Source organism: Pleurodeles waltl, chromosome 6 (genome assembly GCF_031143425.1).
Source record: "Pleurodeles waltl isolate 20211129_DDA chromosome 6, aPleWal1.hap1.20221129, whole genome shotgun sequence".
In the NCBI taxonomy this organism is placed as follows: Eukaryota; Metazoa; Chordata; class Amphibia; order Caudata; family Salamandridae; genus Pleurodeles; species Pleurodeles waltl.
Window position 1 is genome coordinate 438,094,282 of NC_090445.1, and position 19,530 is coordinate 438,113,811.

The following is a 19,530-nucleotide window of genomic DNA, read 5'->3' on the forward strand; positions in this document are numbered from 1 at the left end:
TGAGCCACAAGCACTGAGTCCAAATGGGAGAGGGTGGAAGTTGGAAAACACACTAGTGAGCAGAGCAACTGGTAGTGGTCTGAATGGAGGGGCAGCCAGCACCTCAGGCTGTGTTAAATCTACTAGCTTGCAACTGCATCAAGAACTGCAAACTGCCAAGATGTGTCTGCTGTCTAAATGACCTCAAGTGCACTGGTGTGCTGACTTCTTACCTTTGCAAATCAAACAGACACAGAGAATGATGACACATATTCATAAGAAGATGATGACAATGAATGTGAATGATAACATTGTATTTATGTTCACTCATGACATACATTGCCTATGTAAGATGTGACAACTATTATTATTTGAAATTGTAAGTGAAAATTATGCATTTAATCTGTATCAACATATATGAGGAATACAGTGATGTTTTATTGTTATTTTAAGGACTAAATATTACAATTAATAATCATAATTATTTTAAAATCATACTGAATTTTACCAGTGTGGTGGAACTAGCTTTATTTTCCACATATTACGCTGAATTTGTATGCTGTTTATCAAGAATATGAAAAACATTTTTTTTTTCCGGCTATGATTTCTAATCCGATAATATCAGAGAAAAGGCAAAGAGTAATGACTTACTTTCACATATTTTCCATCTCTAGGCATCCATACCTTGCACAAAAATTCACGTTAGAACCCATCCCCCGAGTGGTACCAGTGGCTTAATTTGTCCTAGCTCATGGCCTAAAATTACACTGGAGAAATGCAGACATATATATTTATTTTATATGCCACCATAGTTGCAGACTCCTGAGCCGCAGAGGTTTCCTTGCTAGCTTTTTCCGCATGTTTAGCATTAAGGCGTGCATGACTTATAGGGTTCCGATATAAGTCTTGCACCTGCAGTATCTCGGCTATCTTGGTAGCCTTCATGGTAAAGGCTCAAGCAGCCTGTGTTCACAGAGACACTCTATGGCAATTAGAGAAATGGAGGCCTAGCCCATGCTGGCATACTTGATTGGGGAGCTTTCTGGAACCACAAGAGGTGTCTCAATACCGCATCAAGAGCCACCCTCCTGTTCATAGTTCAGTTGCGCAAAAAAAGGGAGTATAGAAGGTCTTACTCATCAACTTGCTATGAAAGAAGAGAAGAGGTCCACTAATTCAAACCCTAGCCAGTCATGGAACCTTTGTCAGAGATTTTGTTTTCAGTTGTAAGCTTTACCTATCGGAGGCGGAGGCTTTCAAGAAAGCTGCACGCTCTATTTGCCCACCCTCCCCTCCACCCTCTAACGTGCCTCCACTAGCTGCCACAATGCCTAGGGTCTTTGCACCGTCTGCCAACTGTGGCTTTATGTTGCTTGTTTTCACCCCACTCCGTTGCCAACTACTTTGCTCTCGTTGGTATTGCTTCCCATGAAGTTGGCCTTAGCATCACTTCTGAAGCCACGTTCACCTTCTGTATGTACGGAGCCTTCAACAATGCCATTTTAAATGTATTTGTACACAGAAGATTCTGGACACAGAAAAAGCAAAGATGGTCATTTACCTCCAAGAAAAAGGGTCTCCAGAGATGCTTTGTGTTTCGAGATAAGAGTATATTTGCATTATCGACGATTCATTCGGATCAGATTCTGATACTACTTATATGCTGACACCCTGTTGCTATATTGAAAATTATTACAGTGAAGTGAGTAACCTCCTGCTACCTACAAATGGCAATGTGGCATTGTTGACCCATCTGCAAAACGCTTGTGGCCTTGATACTTCCCCAAAACCAAGATTGTCATGTTGCAGCATTCAGCCACTGTTGTGCATGTAATTTTCTCAGCAGTGATTAGAAGGGCTGATTGTACAGTGGATCAGAGAACATCTCTCTTCAGAGCATTGTTACATTCCGTCTTGCTCTAAAATGCGGGGTGGTCATCAGCCGTCAACCATTCTCCTTCAATGATGCTATGAATCTAACAAAGTAGTGTGTGCTAACTGCCCTATTGAGGGGTCTGCCACTTCAAAGGGTTTCTAAAACTGGTCTCAACTTTATTAAGTACTGTTGCCTTTTCTGAGGTGTAGGAACAGTATTGTTGTTGTAGGGTGCTAATAAAATTGTTACTACTGTAATTTCTCCCCAGATTGTAAACCTTCCTCCTTGAAGGATGCTACGGGAGTGGTTACTTCAAGTAATTTGCTGCAGCCTTTAGCCATTAAAAATGCAAGTGACTTAACTTCGGTAGTCCTTAGAGTGGGTTTCTTTATTTCACTTTTCGTTCCTTTCTCGTTTGTCTTTTTATGTGCATTACAAATTTAGAATTGAACTTACCTAACCGTCACTAGTGCTCTAGCCATATATCCCATTGCGTCACTTCTGGTACAGTCACAAGTCTAGAATACGGTGTAATGCACTCTGTCTGTAATTAAATTAATCTCTCATTCATCAACTGCAGATTCTTCTAAATCAGGTCGCCAGACTCCTTTTTTCTGCTCCTTGTTTAACTAGGACGTCTTTGACCTTGAAACACCTTCACTGGCTATGTGAGCCTGCATTTCCTTTCTGGTGCTGTTTATGATTCATTGTATCATCAACAACAGCTCATCAGTATTTTTTTCTAATCTCATATCCTGCTATATTACCTTTAGAACTTTTTGTTTCTTATGCAACTTTGGACATGATGGCTAACTCTAACATTCTTTCTATTCTTTTCTCTCTTGGCATAGCTAGCTCTTCATTTTCCTAGCCTCCTTCTTATCTTTCAGGCTGCTTTTCCAAGGTGTCCTAGAATGGTCAGCATGCTAACCTATTACCCCTTCTTTTTGGACCCTCTTTTATTCCCGCCTTCTATATCTCTCATTTGCTCATTTGGAGTATGTTGTCATTTCTGGACAGACAGTTCTCTAATCTTTTGCTGTTTTCCCTTACACTCCTTCTCTGATGGGTTCCATGGGCCCATAGGGTGCATCAGAAGGACAAGACAATACAATTTACTGTAGCCCTGTCTTCATAAATTCCTGTTTCTGCTATGGAGTTGATGATGGCTCAGGAAATTCAGGACAGTGACTCCAATCTTGGTATATGGCGGCTCAGCAGTTACTTTGGACCAGTGTGTCCTTTAAAATGTTCGACTTCATTAAGCCCATCCCTTTTTATCCAGTCCTTCACATATTCCACCAGTGTGTGCTCAGCCATCGGTGCAGCATGCTGCCCTCCTAGCCAGAGAAGTTCTAACCATGCTGGCCAAAGGTATCATCGAAATAGTGTCCAAGGCAGTAAGGAGCACAGAATGCTATTCTTCGTAGTACTCGTTCCCCATGAAGGGTGGTGGTTTGTGGCAGATATGAGATCTAAGGCCTCTGAACGCTTTCCTCCTGAAGGTTGCGTTCAAAATGGATGGATTCAAGAATCTGGGTCCAAGCCCTTGGACTTGTAGGACGCATACTTTCATGTATCGATCCTTCAGTCCAGTACACATTTCCTTCAGTATGTTGGGTGGTCGTAAAAACATTCAGTTCATGGTCTTGCCCATCATGATAACATCTGCCAGAGTGATGTCAGTGCTCATGGTTCATTTTTGCAGGTTGATAATGTATGTATTCCTAAACCTCGACGCCTGACTGCTAAAGATGAACTTACTTAAGTCACTCTCAGAACACTTAAAGGAGACAGTTTCATTGTTGTCCACTCATGGGGTTTTCCATCAGTGAGTTGAAATCCATTCTTTAACTCATGCAAGGTATTACCTTTATAGGAGTCATCCTAAAAATGGTGGCTTTGAAGGTTTTTCAGTTTCTGCAGTGAGTCCCGGACAATCAGGCTTTGATCCTGGTGTTTCAGGCTTTGCTTTAGTTCTGACCTAGATGTTTCTGAGACTTCTTGGTCTTGTTACTTCATGCATGCTGGTGTACGTCATGCCCACTGGCACTTGAGGGCTCTGCAATGGAACCTTAGCCTTCAGTGGATCCAGCACCGGGAATGCAACATCCGTGTAGTGGAAGTGGCAATGGTTGATGTCAGATGCCAAAGTAATGTGCAGCAGACTGTTTTGCTTGCCCTAACCAGAGTGCACAGAAGTGACAGATGACTTCTGTAGCCTGGGAAGCCCATCTGGAAGATTTGGAGATCAGAGCCCTTTGATCTTGATGAAGCAACATTAGCATGGCAACCTTCCGGAGTTGCACACATGCTGCTGGCTGTCAAGGCCTTTCTGCCTTCATCAAGGGGAAGCCAATCCATATCCTGACAGAAACTGCACACAACATGTGGGAGTGCGAGTATGGTTCTGCACCCTCTGGGAAATAAGTTCTAGAGAGAAAGTTTTATGTAAAAAAATGTTTTGCTGAACTCTGGTCAGTTATGTAGGTCCCTAGATTGATGGCTTCTTTTTCAGCCCCACAACAGCTCTGAGGTCAACAAAGGGAAAATTTATCAAATCAAGTAACTGTTGGAATTTGTCTCTTTAATGGTATGCCTGGATCGTCCTGTGGGAGCAGAGCAAAAGTTGATGCTTTTAGTCTTAGCCACAGGATAGCACAAGTGCCTTTGCGTGATGGAGAAGCAGTACAAAAGTCACTGCCTACACTGTTAAACACAGGATCGGTGAACGGATGACCTGTATTGCATGGGACTGTTGCATGATTCTCACGAGTCTCAAATGACTAGACTAGATAAGCTCTAATGTTGTGGGCTGTGTAGCATGTACATAATTAAGACATTTAGGGGAAAACATTTAGGATGTTCTCATCTTTAGTAAAACATATGCTGTTTGGGAATTCAGCACAGTTGTCTATACTCACCAGGCATCTAACGAGTTTCCCATCAAATTCAGAGAGCTGCTTTTTTGGTTGAGCACAGCAGCGCGCAAATGCTGCCTTTCCAACGTGTTGGAATGTATCTGACCTTTTAACCACACCCATCACTATCACTCGTTCATGGGCTTGCCTTTCAAAAATCCTTTCTTTTAGTTGGTAACTGCTTTACCTTTGTCCCTCCTTATGGCGGTTTTTGTTACTGCTTTGGCCATCGATCCTGTTACATGGATAATTATACTTTTGTCGATAACTTTGACTGCGAGCAAACTTTTTTCTCCTTTTGTCTCTCTCTTCGCGCTCCTGGCGGCGCATTGAATTGGCTTGCTTATGTCAAATGTTTTATTTTTTATTTTTAGTTTGTGTGGCAAGAAAAGTCCAGTTAGGAATTTACAATGCTAATAGCTCTACCTCAAACAAACGCGAGGCCCATTGCATTGCAAATGCTTGTTTTGAACAGCCAATACCAGATGAAATTCAGACAGAGAAAGGTGGTACAAGGAAGCCTGGTTGAGAAAGTTGAGCCTCATTGCTATCTTCTCTACTTTATAGTGCACTTCTTTTTAATCTTAATATCAGCAACATCTATGAAGCATTCAGTGCTGCAGAAAAAAAGTTACTTAATTTAGTTAATTAGCCTACACAAAATTTGTATCATACATAGATGTAAATGCGACCCTCTCCTCTGAGAACAGTTGTGTTCCTTTTTCATGCTTGTGCTATAAAATAAGAGGTACTGGGGGCATAAAAGAATTGAGGGTGGTGGGGATGATGACGTATTAGATGTCTTCACACATTGTGTATGCAGTGCAGAATCAAATAATGTAATTGGCAGGCAGCAAGGCACCATCAAATTACACATATGTGGCTTAAATTGCTGTGCTTAACATTTTACTGACTTTTTTATGGCTCAATGATGAGAGTCAAGCTTGTCTATTTATAAAAATATCAACTCTTAAGAACTGCAATTACAAGTAAGTAACCTTTTTTAAAATTCCAGGTGATGGTGGAAATACAATGAGATGTATAATAGATACTGAAATCTCAGTCAATTGATAAAGTAATTTTTGCGTTGTTAATCTTAATTCCCTGCAGCTAACTGCATAGACCCAAGCCTTATAACTTGTAGTAGTTGTTAAAATGTCTGTTTTTTTGTTGTTGAATCAGGTGTTTTCTTCCACTTAATGGTGCAATGTTTGCTATAAAATAAAAGTAAAATGAATATTCTGAAAAACATGTGAAGGCAGTTTAGGAATTGTGTAGTAGAAGGTAACAACACGAGTCATTGGAGCACCTTGGGCAAATCAGAACTGGCCAGGTTGCCTTTTTTTCCTTCTGTACTGACTGAAATGTGAGTGAGCAAGATTCACAGATTTGTTTTGGGATGTCGTTAGGAATTGGTTTCACAAGCGAGGTACAGGATATCTTGCAAGGTCGGGGACACAGGCTTGCTGAGGTGGTCTTGCACAGTGAGTTTAGCATCCTATTTATACCTTGCAAGATGTTTTAGGTAAGTAACTGAACAAAAGGTGTCTGCATCATCCAACGCCATATACCTTGCTTACAAGCAGCCATGCTTACCTTTTGTATTCTGCAATATATCTCAGTCTCACACCTGACTCACTAATCAGCAGTTTTTTCGCAGGCATTTTGCAAGCTTAACACTCACGGCGTCTTTCCACTTTCAGCAAGATCTACTAATAGAGTTTTTTTTATATTTAGAAATGTTCAAATCTGTTGAGTTGGTATTAAAATTTGGAGGTCATGGTAAAACAGAGCAATAACAGGCACAAAGTTACTGGAGGTTGCACCTGCAGCGGACCAGCAGAGCTCTGCCAAATCCAGGTATAAAGAGTTAGACCCGTAACCTACCAGCAGAATGCTTACCAGCACAGAGACAAATGAACTACACTTGCATAGTGGACCATTACAAAGCCCACTTGTCTAGAGATCCCTGAGTTACACAGCTAGAGCGCTAGCAGAGCACTGACCAGCAAATTGATACATAAAGATTACATCTTCTGCTCGCTGCTCTTCATCTCTTTGCTTGTACCCAAGTCAGTTGCTCTCCCTTATCCCTTGACCTTTACCCATAGCAATACCATAGTACTGCTACCCCTACCTGTACCATAGCACCCTCATCCCTTGCCTGTACCTAAACACATCTACACTATAACTGTCTCCACCCCTGACTATACACCAGTATCTCACTACCTATAACGGAGCACCTGTGTCCCGTAGAATCTGTACCGCCATGTATGCCTTGTTACTTCTACCCAAACTATATCCAGTTCTTCTGTCTCCTTGCCTGCCTTAATGCCCCGCCTTCACCTTAGATTAGTACCTTTACTCCCACCAGTACCTACTATATCTCTCCCCTTCACCTTGATTTGGTTCCTGTGATGTGTGTTTATCCCCTTTTTCTGATCTTCTTTTTTGTCAAATTTTGACAAACATTGTGAGGGAAAGAGTTTCTCTTAGTTTAAGAAACAATAAAACTGAGTTTTATTAGCCTGGAGTCACCAAGCTAGTGCTTTGCATTTTGTTGTTTCTCCAAAGTGAGGTAATTGCCACAAAATCTCCTGTGCCATAAAACTCCAATATCTACAAACCTTCAGTTAAGATGAGTATTTGCTCACAGATTGTTCAAAGAGATTTCATCATATTTGAGGTTTCACTTCTCTCTGTTTAATCCTCTTTATTGTGCTCCAGTTGCAAATGCCTTGTGTTGATCGAATCCAGTTCCCCTTTGTATTCTTCTCATCTTTTCAAAATGTAGTAGATACTGGTTTGTTTTCTTCCTATACACTTTACTTTTTTTCTTAACCTTTCTCCAGCGATGTTATAGGGATTCAGGTAGATTTTAATGAAGCAGTTGTTATTTCTCTTGTCTGGAAATCTTCAAATGATTATGTTGTCTGTACTAATTTTAAGCCCAGGTTTTTGCAGCCTGTGGAAGGCAAACTCTTGGTAAAGACAGTTCATAAACAGAGTTTCCATTTGAGGTTTTTAGTGATGCTTATTCTCCTTTCTGTCCTGCTTTTGCGTTCATGTTGTGGCTAATTGGGATCCTTGCTCACTAATGTTTAGTTCTAGTGTAAGGCATTACGAATCCTTTTAGACCGCTCTTCCTGTTTTGATTCTGTGGCGCCAGCAGGCCATGTGTTACAGATATTAGAGATTAATTCTTACAATTACTCTGTTTCATATCATATTGAGTTCAGGCTATGTTTTTACCCCTTCCAGGGTATTTTTCACCCGTTTAACCAGAGTTTTTCCAGGGTCCAAAACAAACCCCTTTTTTATTTAATCTGTATGTGGTGTGTTGCTGTACTTGAGAAGAAACAATGCCAAAGAATGCAGCACTCTTAGTCTGAGTAATTAATTTATTAAGGTACTTTCAAGATATCAAATAAAGGCACACGAAAATATGAACATAAGCATTTAACTTGAATGCAGTGAAACACATGTATTTGCAAAAATACTCACAGCAGTTAATGATAGGCAGAAAATGTGCAATATATCAACAGTGAATATATGCAGTGAAAATATATATAGTCAAGCTAAATAATTAAGAATTAAAATGCATCACCATGGAGGTGGAATCCTTCATCCATGCCAACGTCAAGGAGAGAAACCCTGAACGGCTGAGGCAGGAGGTTTTCCCAACATGGGATTTTTTCCCTGAACAGTGAGTCCACTTTCAGGAGAGGCCAAGTTTTCCCACCTCAACTCAAGAGGAAGATTTTAGTAATCCCCTCCTCCCTTCGGTTATGAAATTCAAGCACTGGCTGTACTCGGTCGAAAACACGCAAAGGATCGGGCCCTTCGCCAATGCACTTTCCAGAGACAGAGCTGCACTTTTTCTTGATGAAAATATTCCCAGGCTGAAACTCTCTTGTAACCCTGTGCTGGTGAGAAAAGCGCAAACACATTCTGTGTGGGAAACAAGCTCGGTGTGGAAAACCCTGCACTGCTGCTGTGACAGCACATGAAACTAGGCACAAAATGGAGTCAGTGGTCAAGATGGATTCGGTGGTCAAATGCACATAGCATTACATGTGGCTCCTTTGGATGCCGTTGTTTGGGCTTTTGCTTTACTCGTATGCTAATATCATAGTAAGGATAATTTTCCAGTTGGATGGAGAACAAAGAACACCTTTTTATGCGTATCTCTGCTTGATTGGCATGTGAATGACAAATGCTTATCTCAAACTGTAAACAAACATATGGAGATGGTGATTCTGGCAGGCCCTTCATTTTTATGGGCTGATGGTTTGTGGGTAACATCTTGGGGTATTCTGCTTGATCCACTGTGTAAGTTCAGACATTTGCCGTGCCTGTTTGACCAAGACATTTTAATGACTGCCCACTTTAATTGGATCGTCTGTGTGGCCTTTCATCTCTTTAAAACCCTTTGGAAGGTTCCTGTTTTTTACCTTGTGGATTACTGCAGAACAATACTACTGGCAATCGTTTGCATCCATATGGGCTATACCATATCCTTAAATCCCGATCTTCCCAAATATTTGGTTAAAGTGCTTTCAACACTGTGTACTTGTCTCTCTTCAAAAATCTTGTAAGAACAGATGGAATAAGTGGCATCATTTTGGTATGTTTGTGTCAGATTGTAACAACTGCTTACAACTAGTGAAACGATCCAACTCAACATACAACCCTTCGCCTGTCCTGTAAAAATGATCCATTGTCTCCCTCAGTCTCTTACACCTTTTCGTCCTGAGACAGTTAAACATTTTCTTGGCATATATATGCTGGTGACACTGAGTTGTACCTGCCTGAGGACATAATGAAGCTTGCTAAGACCTGAAAAACCTACAGTCTTGGATGTCACAATATCACCTTAAACTGGCCCTCCAACAAACTCTCCAGTTCATTAATACACCCCTGTGCAAGCCTGGTTTAATAAAATGTATCTTCTCTACTGACAACCAATATATTTTAAGAACGCTAAATCGTAGACTTTACCGTCAGCAGTAACCTGAATCAGCACACTGATACCAGCACCCAAGAAAAAGAAGACTACTACACAGAATCAAGTTACCGATACCACCGAATAACATCTGAATAGTAAACCAGTCATCATCTTCTGTAAGACTGGACAGTGCCAACTCCTTACTGACCAGCATTTTTAAAATCCACATAGCTCTTTAAAGGTTACAGTCAGTGCAGCAGCTAGACAGCACCCTTGTGCCAGAAGATGAGATCACACCACACCAGTTATGATCAGCCCACAATAGCTCCCCATAGAAGCATGATGATTATTGAAATCAGTCTGCATAGTGCATAAGACACTTCATGGACTTTCATTACCAAGAAACTAACAATCTCTGGAAACCTTTTTATCTGCACAGTACCAGATCCATTGTACTCCTCAGGCTGCACAGGTGGCCTTTGCTCTCCATTTTTCCTGCATTTTTGACTGTATTGGCTGAATGTCAGAGTCTCTGATTCCCCAGTAGACCTGATTAGCACTGTGAAAACTGCATAGTAATAATTTAGGATTTGAAGTTATTCAAATTATTGTGGTGACACGAAAACTGGAACTTTTTAGGGTTTCTTTTAATGCTGAACATCTGCTTGAACTGCATTGGCTTCATCTGCAAAGGCACTTTATCTTTAATGCACTTTGCATCTGTCACTGTACAGTTACTAACACCGAGCCAGTCCGTTAGCACCCTACGTTTGTTTGTTACCGCCTTTTGTGATGTATTATGTCTGCTTCATGGGTCCAGTTGAGTATTATACTCTGTGGGCAAGCCAACGGTTACGGGCAGATTCTTCTGTGATTACTGCCAAATTATATATCTCTCACCATTGTCTCTTTGTATTATGTCTGACCACTCTATCTGTGGAAATCAGTTAAAACATGCCTTTTTGTCTATTGATTCACCCCAGTGTGTGAACTAGATCATCTTTCTACCCTGTATCCAGACACGGCCTCTTTAGGATAACAGAGTGCTTAAAAAATCTCAGTCAGTCAGTTCCCTTCCCACTGCCCCTGCTCCTCCTGTGTTCCTGTACATGTTCTTTGACCCAGTTATCTTTCTGAATGCAGACTTGTTGAATCCCTCTATCTAACCCTGTACTTCATTGCTCCATATGCGCCTCCATTGCCTCCCTTCCCTCTGGGCAGATATTTTGCTATTTCCTCTTCAGTTTAGTTCAATGCATGTTGTTTGACACCACCCTCGTTCTATCCTTGTGGCTTCTTCCTCCAAAATCACAAGATTGTGCTCCTCACATCTATTTTTACAGTTCCTGACACCTGCTTAGCTCCTACATCCTTTATCTTTGCAGTTTCCCTCATGTATTTGCTATGGTTCCTTTTCCATTTTTTCCCGTTTGATCTTCACCTTCCTATGCCTTGTTGTGACTCATTCCCCTTCTACACCTACAGCCTTTTGTGCATGTGCTTTAGTATACTACACCTCAGGCACCATGGCATGTCCTCTCTTTGTACCTATGGATTGGTTTCTCCTATCGCTCTAAGCTCTGGCTGGTCTCCTCTGCCACTCTCCGCGCAAGCTTTTATTGCATATGCTGCACTCACATTCTTTTGTTTATTACAGAGCATCCTCGTAATGAGTCTGCAATGTTCGTCTCTCTGAACTACACTGCTATATACAGTGGTGAGTCAATGGTCACATCTGCAGCACTGAGTTCTTTAACCGCGTTACTTCAACCTAACCCACTTACCCATACTACAGCTAACATAATGTATGTCTGAAGGGAGCTTTTTAACTTACGGCACACCTTTCATGCTAGCAACGCATGCAATTCTGGGACGCCTCCTCAGACCTACACAGTCTCAAAAAGAAGGGCAGGATAAGAGTTGAGTAAATTAGTATAAAAATGGTGTCGGAAACTGGAGGAGAACGCAGATGAACAGAACATTTAGGACAATCTGATGTAAACAGTATTTACATGCACTTCACTGTGGAGATTGAAAGATACGTGGACAATGGAAAAATGAGTGACCTGTACGCCCTGTTTCAAAGGCGCATGTGTGCTGCAACCAAGAAAGTAAGCAGTGACACAAAGTTCCTTCCGAGGCCAAGTGAACTCACATCACGGAGATCATTGTGGAGCTTGAGTGGGCAGAATGAAGACTGCAAATCTCTATCCCTTTCTAGCGTTGATCCTTATAGAGAGGTGGTGACCTTGCTTTTTGTCACATAATGAACTTAGATTATAATAGGCATCACCTTTCAAGTAAAGACTGATATCTGCTCTTAACCTACAGTTGAACGTTCAAGAGGTCAATATCTGAATTTACATGGACTCTGAACTTCCTGCTTCCATAAATTAACTGATTTTGTCTCTCTCTCTCCCTCGTAATGGCCTTTAGGAAGCCTTAGACTGAATAGAAGACTATGGGCCTGATTACAACTTTGGAGGAGGTGTTAATCCGTCCCAAAAGTGACGGTAGAGTGACGGATATACCACCAGCCGTATTACGAGTTCCATAGGATATAATGGACTCGTAATACGGCTGGTGGTTTATCCGTCACTTTACCATCACTTTTGGGACGGATTAACACCTCCTCCAAAGTTGTAATCAGGCCCTATATCCATGCAGAGACTGTCCCTTCAAATGCGAAGTATTACATAAACAAACCACAAAAAACTTTTCTGTTGAGAAAATACTCTGGATAGAGACCATCTTTTCAGCGATAAGAAATTAATTGGACATAGAAACTGAACTCCAATCTCATCATCAGTATCCACTATGCAGAAACGAAAAGGCTGATACAAAAATCGTTTTTGTTGTTGTAGACTCTAAGATTCACAGGATTGCACGGTTTACAGTGCCAAAGAGTATAAAAGCCCTTTTATGTGTTAGAAAATTCTTTCCAATTTATAAAAGTTATTTTGCATTGCAAGTAGGTGAAGGGGCCCCTACCTCCAATTTGCAAGTTACAAAGGTGTGTATCCATGATGGTTTGTGCCTGCAGTCGCTGACCTCTGTCTTGGGATAGTAACTGATTTGCAAACAGGAAACTGCCCACCTTCCCCAACATCTTAACAAAGAGGAAATATTTTTTAAATAAAAAGCAACACCTGGGTAGCCGGACACTGGCTATATTCTTTAAAGGAATAATGTTTTCCATTACGAAATGCAAATGCAGGAACTGAAGTTCACCCATCTCCTTTGCAGGCCTCCATACCTGCAATCACAGCCAATCACATGTGATCACAAATTGTGACATGCCTAATTAATATTCATTAAGCAAGTTATTTTGCGATTCTACTTCGAATGAACAATGTGCAGTGTGACCTATTAATACATAGGTTGTATTATAAATTTCATAGCCGTTTGCAAACCAATAAATGTGCAAATTGGTGTTTCGTACATTGATTTCTTAATTCGTTTGCAGTTTCAAAATGGGGCAGGCATTGATTAGGTAATGTGAACGCTCTTTAAACCCAGAAGTCTTTTCCTCACCAACTAAGGCCAAACAATTAAGGGGCAACGATTATCGAGGGCCACCTCTAACTCTAGAAGTGATTGTCTGAAGCAAGGCCGATTGCCTTGAGACAGATTCCCCTTTCCTATTGTGTTGGTACTAAGTATGTCTGATAATAATCTCCTTTCATTTGCTAATAATAGCAGTGTTGGTGATATTCTCATGCTACCTCCAAAAATCCACATGCCAAAACTTACTGTAGAATAATTTTTGCTTTCCTTTGCTTAACATGTCCCGTCTGTTTTTGATTTCTTGGTCTTTGCTCCTTCCTGCTACCGTTTAATTAGAGGTTGTGTTTTTCTACCATAGCCTAATGCAATGTTGGAGAGGAAGGTCTCGTGGTTCATTTTCTTTTTACCAAGCAAAGATAAACAGTGTATTTGTAGGTCATAGAGTGGCCTAACATGTTCAAAATATCAACAATCTAAAATGATGTGGGCATGGTTTTTCGAATGGAAGATGTAGAAAGCAAACTCGTCCACCAGATAGGGAGTAGATCATACTATTGAAACAAAGTAGCACCTGTGATCGTCTGTCTTGTTTCAGGTGGTGACTCAGCAAAACGTTTGTTTTCAAAACAAAAACAAACTTCCAAAGACGAACGTGTCTGACACCCTGGGTGGTTTCTCTGAAGGTGTGGGGGTCATTTTTAATATTTTATGTTCCGGATCTCCAGGTTTACCCCCAAACAAAAAAAAAAGCTCATCAAACTGCCCACTTTAAATTAAATAGAGCAGATGGCCTGATGTGCCTACACCGATGGCCCCAGCCTGTTGCTGAGGGCTTTCCGACAAAACAGCCTGGGGAGCAGGCCATCTGAACCATGACAGTCCGTCTGATTCTCAATAGAGTGGGCAGACAGTCCGTTTGGTGGGCAGTTTACTTTTCCACGCTTTTGGCGGAATGTCCTTTCAGCTAAACTCTAAATCTGGCCTTTTCTTTCTTTTTATAGTGACGATCCTATTGTCTTTATGTTAAGGTGCTAATTAACTCTTTGTGTGCCAAAAGTCTTGTGTTCGCCCTTCTGCTTATTGCTAGTCAGTTCATCAACTACCAGATAACATCTTTAGTTTATGCATTCCAGATTCGAGAGATAGGTCCTAAATTACCCATCAGAAAGAGATCAGAAAAATTCTTTTTTTATTCGCTGTTTTGTCATATTTGCCATAGATTTCCTGCTAGAAGTACCTCGAGTCATGGATTGAAATAGATAGACTTAAAATATCCTCAAATTATTATTAGGAAATATATGTAGTTGGCTGATACCCCACCACCGACTCTATAGTAGCATAGCTCAGCAGCCAAGGTGTGAAAGACACCCTCGAAGTGGAGTTTGGATTACCAATATTCTTTATACAAGAGTATTTTGGGGAGTACTTTGATTTAATCTATAATGGTGCTCTGCAAGAGATGACTGGATAGTTGCTAGAAGCAGAGGGTAGCTACATAATGTGATAAAAGGAAAATGAGAAAGTGAGATGGGTGGTTGCATGGCCTGCCAGTTGATAAATGGATGAAAGGTGACAGCTGAGGGTTAGGTTAGTGGTTAAACATTGTGAGTTGGTGAGGCTAGTCAGTGAAGATGAGTTATAAAAGCTGTAGAGGTTGATGTTCTCATGTAACTATTACAAGAACATAGCAATGGAATTGTCTCCTATGACCCAACCCACCCATTACAGTGGTTAAAGTATAAAACACCTGAGCGCTGCATCAGACAGTACCCCTGCTGCAAAAGTACAATTGTGACATAGAAGCACAGTCACATACAGTAAAATATTTAAAAGTCAGGAGCGCCCAATTAAACTATTGGAATCAGCACAAAAACATTTCTTGTAAGAATTTTGTGATATTGCTGAGAAGTTCATACAAAACAAATGTAAATTATTTATAACACCCTTTATTAAAGTAATAAAAGTATAAGCTAATTAGAAGTACAAAATACATAACGTTCTTATATTAAGAAGCCATATCCGCTGGCATGATCCTTATGTATTAAGAAATAGAGTCCATACAGTCCTTGGAGTCAAAAACAAGTTGGAATGTTGAACCGACAGCCGCCAATACATGTTTCGTCTTTATAAAAGACTTCTTCAGGGCTCCAAACTCTCATTTTCAATGAGGCCACCAATTATTATTCCATACGGGTAGGATTGGCTTATAGGGAAATCACTGCGGCCCCCCAAACAGGACCATATGTCCATGAGAAGTCCTGCCTTTGTTGCATATAACATCCAAAATATTCATGCAAATTGACTCGCAGTAATGGAAAAGAACACAACAAGACAATTTGATAAGGGTTCGGGTACCTCTTTGGTGTTATTTGCTCCAGCACAGGGGCGCTATGTAACTGAACACCAAAACTTTGAATGTTATACGCAACAAAGGCAGAACTTCTAATGGACATATTTTACTATATCATTTGATTACATTATGTTTTGGGGTCTATGGTTATTCCCCTGTAAGTCGATCATACTGGAATAATACTTGGTGGCATCATTGAGAACCGACGTTTGGAGCCCTGAAGAGGTCTTTTTTAAAGAAGAAACCTGTGTTGGTGGCTGTCGGTTCTACATTCCAACTTGGTTTGCACTCCAAAGACTGTGTGGCCACTATTTTTCGATATATAAGATTCATGCCAGCGGATATGGCTTCTCAATATAGGGACATTATGTATTTTGTACTTCTATTATGTGTATACTTTTATTTCTCTGATAAAGGGTGTTAACAATAATACAAATTTTCATTTGTATGAACTCAGCGATATCACACAATTCTGTAAAAATATTTTTTGTGCTGATTGCAATTGTTTAGAGGGGCGCTCGTGACTTGTAAATTTCCTCTTGCCCCAGTCAAATCCATTTTTTATCCCTCCCCTGTGTAGCTTAAATATCACCTGGACAGCCAGTAATAGTGATTGCGATTAAAGACTGATGAATAACCAAAAACCTGAGAAATGTCAGGATTGGTAAATTAGAAAAGAGACAAAAGTTCTTTGTGAAAGGAAATAGGCCTACCCAATGGGTTTCATAGAAAGAGCTTGAAAGGTAGCTGGTGAATTGGGTGGTTGGTTGGATGTATGGGAGAAGCCTGGATGGTAGATAGCTACTTATAGAAGGGTGGATAGATTTCTGTGTGGATCAGTGCCTCGGAGCCATGTAGAGGCTGTGTTACATCAGAGCCTGAAATCCGTGGAGGTGATTAATATTGTATAATATTTGTCTCTGGTTATTAACTAGTGATGCATGTGTGGCACTTAAACTGCTTTTTTCCACACACTGCCTTCTATTCATAGGGAGAGAGACATATTCTGAATATCTCTTTTACAAGGGTAATCCAAATGCAACCCTTTACCAGTTACTTTCCAAGCCCCAACTTTGTTAGGACCAACGTTAACATAGCAGCATTACTGTGGCAAACCTCTTGTGTTCTCAAGGATGTTGCAGGTTTGCATAGACATTAGATGGTGGTGGTCAAGTAAACACCATGAGGCCATTTCATGAAGCGTGTCTGTCGAGGATGACCTTTTTCTTGGCTAGTTATTCTATATATGTTTTTTGTGAAGTGACAGAATTTGCTTGTTTAGTGCCACAGACGTCTCGCCCTTTGGTGTGTGAATGGTCATGTACATGAATTTATTGAGTTGTAGTTAGTATGTGCTCATGAGTGTTTCCTGTATGGTAACCTATCCTACATTTTAGGGAGGGGGACTAAATGTTTAAAGATCTTAGTAGAGATGTTACCCTCACCTATTAGGCCTGCGGCAAACTAATCAGTCAAAAGGGTAATAATCTACAGAAATGACCACAGTTGAAATTCTAAAGTGAAACCAAGCATTGGCAAAGCCAGTAGATCTCGTCTCTATTATGCAAATGCTAATGTATTACTTTGCCAATGCATGCTTGTAAAGCATTGTGAAAAAAGTAAAAGGAAATGCATTTAAAATACTGAAGGAAAAGCAGACATAGCTTAAGGTATCCCAAAACTGAATACGGAATTAAATATTATCTGTATTTATAAGCAACATGGTTCATTTTTAAAATCCCTTTCCTTCAGGAAAATATTTTTAAAGATCTTACAGAAAAACACTTTTAAAGCCCTAATTTATTCTTCATTAGATTCTGAGAGGAAACAAATGCTTCAGCATGAACTTTCATTCAGCATGCAGAATACAGGAGATAAAACCAACTGTATAAAGTCAGTTGTTTAGTTGAACTCCCGCAAAAATATACCTGGCGCTGCACTTTTGCAGATGAGCTGGGAGGGGTGGAGAGCAACACCAAGAGAGCAGAGAGTAGGTATGTCAGGAAGGAAACATCACCTGGGATAGAGCAAGAAAGCACATTCATTCTCATGGAAATCTCAAAGAACAAGAAAAATGGAGTTCCCTGATTTGAGGTATGTGTGGAAGGATACAAATCATCCAATCAAAAGGATGCTAAAAGAGCTATGCTCCAGGGGAGGGAAAAAACAAAAGAAAAGGAAGGAAAGTCATTCAGTAAGAGGCAAGCAAATGAGAACGGCAAGGAAGTCAACCAGTGGGCTGACCCAAATCCCGCAGTTAAGTACGGGTATTGTTGTAACCAAGTGTTCAACTACAGACAGCTAAAAGATGTCTGTAGGTGAGACCTGAAAAGCAAATTTGGCTCAGGAGTTTGGTTTGGCGTGATGAGGGAAAATATCTAGAAATGTGTGCCTAATAGGTGAGGAATGGGAGTTGATCACTGCAAATTAAGATTTCTAGGCATACATTGTTTTGTTTCGAACAGATTGCCTTTAATTTGTGGCCTGTTAACTTCATATTACATTTATTTACCCAACAGTGACTAACATACTTACAAAAACTAACTGTGATGTGAGGAAGAAAATATGTTCTTCATATGGCATATGTTATAGGAGATTAAACGTAGTTTTGCATACAAAAAACATTATAAGCTTGGTTCATAACTTTTCCAGTTTAAAACTGCTGTGTTCCCCTTTCGTTCTATACAAATCCGGATTGTGTGCATTGTAAAATAATAGTAGTGCTTACAATGAGAAACTTGCATACAACTATGGAAGGAGGCATAGAGTGATGAGAGGTAAATCGACCCTTCAAGTTAACCAAACCAAGCCCAGGTTTGGGGAGATTTCCAGAGTGAAAGCTGACTAAGAAATGATTACACTTAGTTACCAGTTCTCTGTTCTGTTCTATGTTGTTTGGGCTGTATGCAGTGTAACCACAAAGGTATAGTTTTTCATGCATATTATGTAAGTGCCTCAGTATAATGGCAGTGCCAGAACCATTTGTGTCTGGCAATATCCAGGTATTCTTTCATGTGTCTGATTGGGGCTTCTCTGTCATTAGCTGGTGCGGGGAGCTCAGGACATGTACAGAGATAACTTCACCAGGTGCCAACTGAGTGCTTGTGGTTTATCCTGACTCTCTTCTCTTGCTTTTTTCCAGCTCGAGGGATTACAGAGAGAACACCTACCTTCATGGTTCCCTCAGGGACCTCAAGCAGTAAGACGGTGCTGAGAGGAGAGGACCTGATGCTGGAGTGTATTGCCTCTGGAGTGTATGTACACCCCACCCCTTTTTATTTGATTACTCTCTTCCTCCTGTACATCCTAAAACTGCCAAAAAAGAGCCAGCTAACTAAAGAATTCCTTAAATTAGCTGATGTTTCAACAATAGCTTACCATCTTTGGGGCTTCAGAGGTATTCATAACTGGTTGTCCCCAGTCCCTCCCTCCAATCTTTCTACCTAGATATGGACACTTACAAATACTGTTCTGCTTGCCACCCTTTGTGCTGTTTATTGGAATTTAATTTTTTTGCTTCACCTTAAAAAATGTATTTCTATTCCTTCTTATGGAAGTTTAATACACAGAAGTATTTACATATCCAAAATTCTAAGCATTACATTTTTGGAGTTTCTCACATGAAAGGTGCTTTGCCTTGAGCTCCTTCATTTTAACATTTGGCCTTAGATTTTGCATTTGAGAGGTGAGCTGGCAATTTTACAGCTTGACGGGGTGGATAAAATGAAAGTGAGCATGTTCCTGTAACCGAAAAAATGTATTTCAAGTTAAATCTTTGCCTCAATATTAATCGGGTCAAAGAACTTTGTGTCTACTAAAATAAATAGTGACTGCTACCCTTTCTACCAGTGGGTGGTCTACCTGCCTCAGTCATAGGGCCTTTCCTTTTTCCTCTCACTGTGCTTCTCTTTTTGGCATTATCTTCTCATTTGGGTTCTTCGCTCATCTT

The 19,530-nt window shown here is 40.5% G+C and overlaps 1 protein-coding gene across 7 annotated transcripts in view; it reads left to right on the plus strand.

The window, feature by feature from the left end:
- NFASC (neurofascin) overlaps positions 1-19,530 on the plus strand; it is a 733,849-nt gene that overhangs the window by 373,632 nt on the left and 340,687 nt on the right. For 5 of the 7 annotated variants that reach the window (XM_069238522.1, XM_069238515.1, XM_069238519.1 and 2 more), the window contains 2 exons: positions 11,382-11,441; positions 18,724-18,835. In XM_069238522.1, the coding sequence (XP_069094623.1) occupies positions 11,382-11,441; positions 18,724-18,835 (172 nt within the window). The remainder of the gene's footprint in view (positions 1-11,381; positions 11,442-18,723; positions 18,836-19,530) is intronic. The other 2 variants (XM_069238520.1, XM_069238521.1) reach the window with 1 other exon arrangement.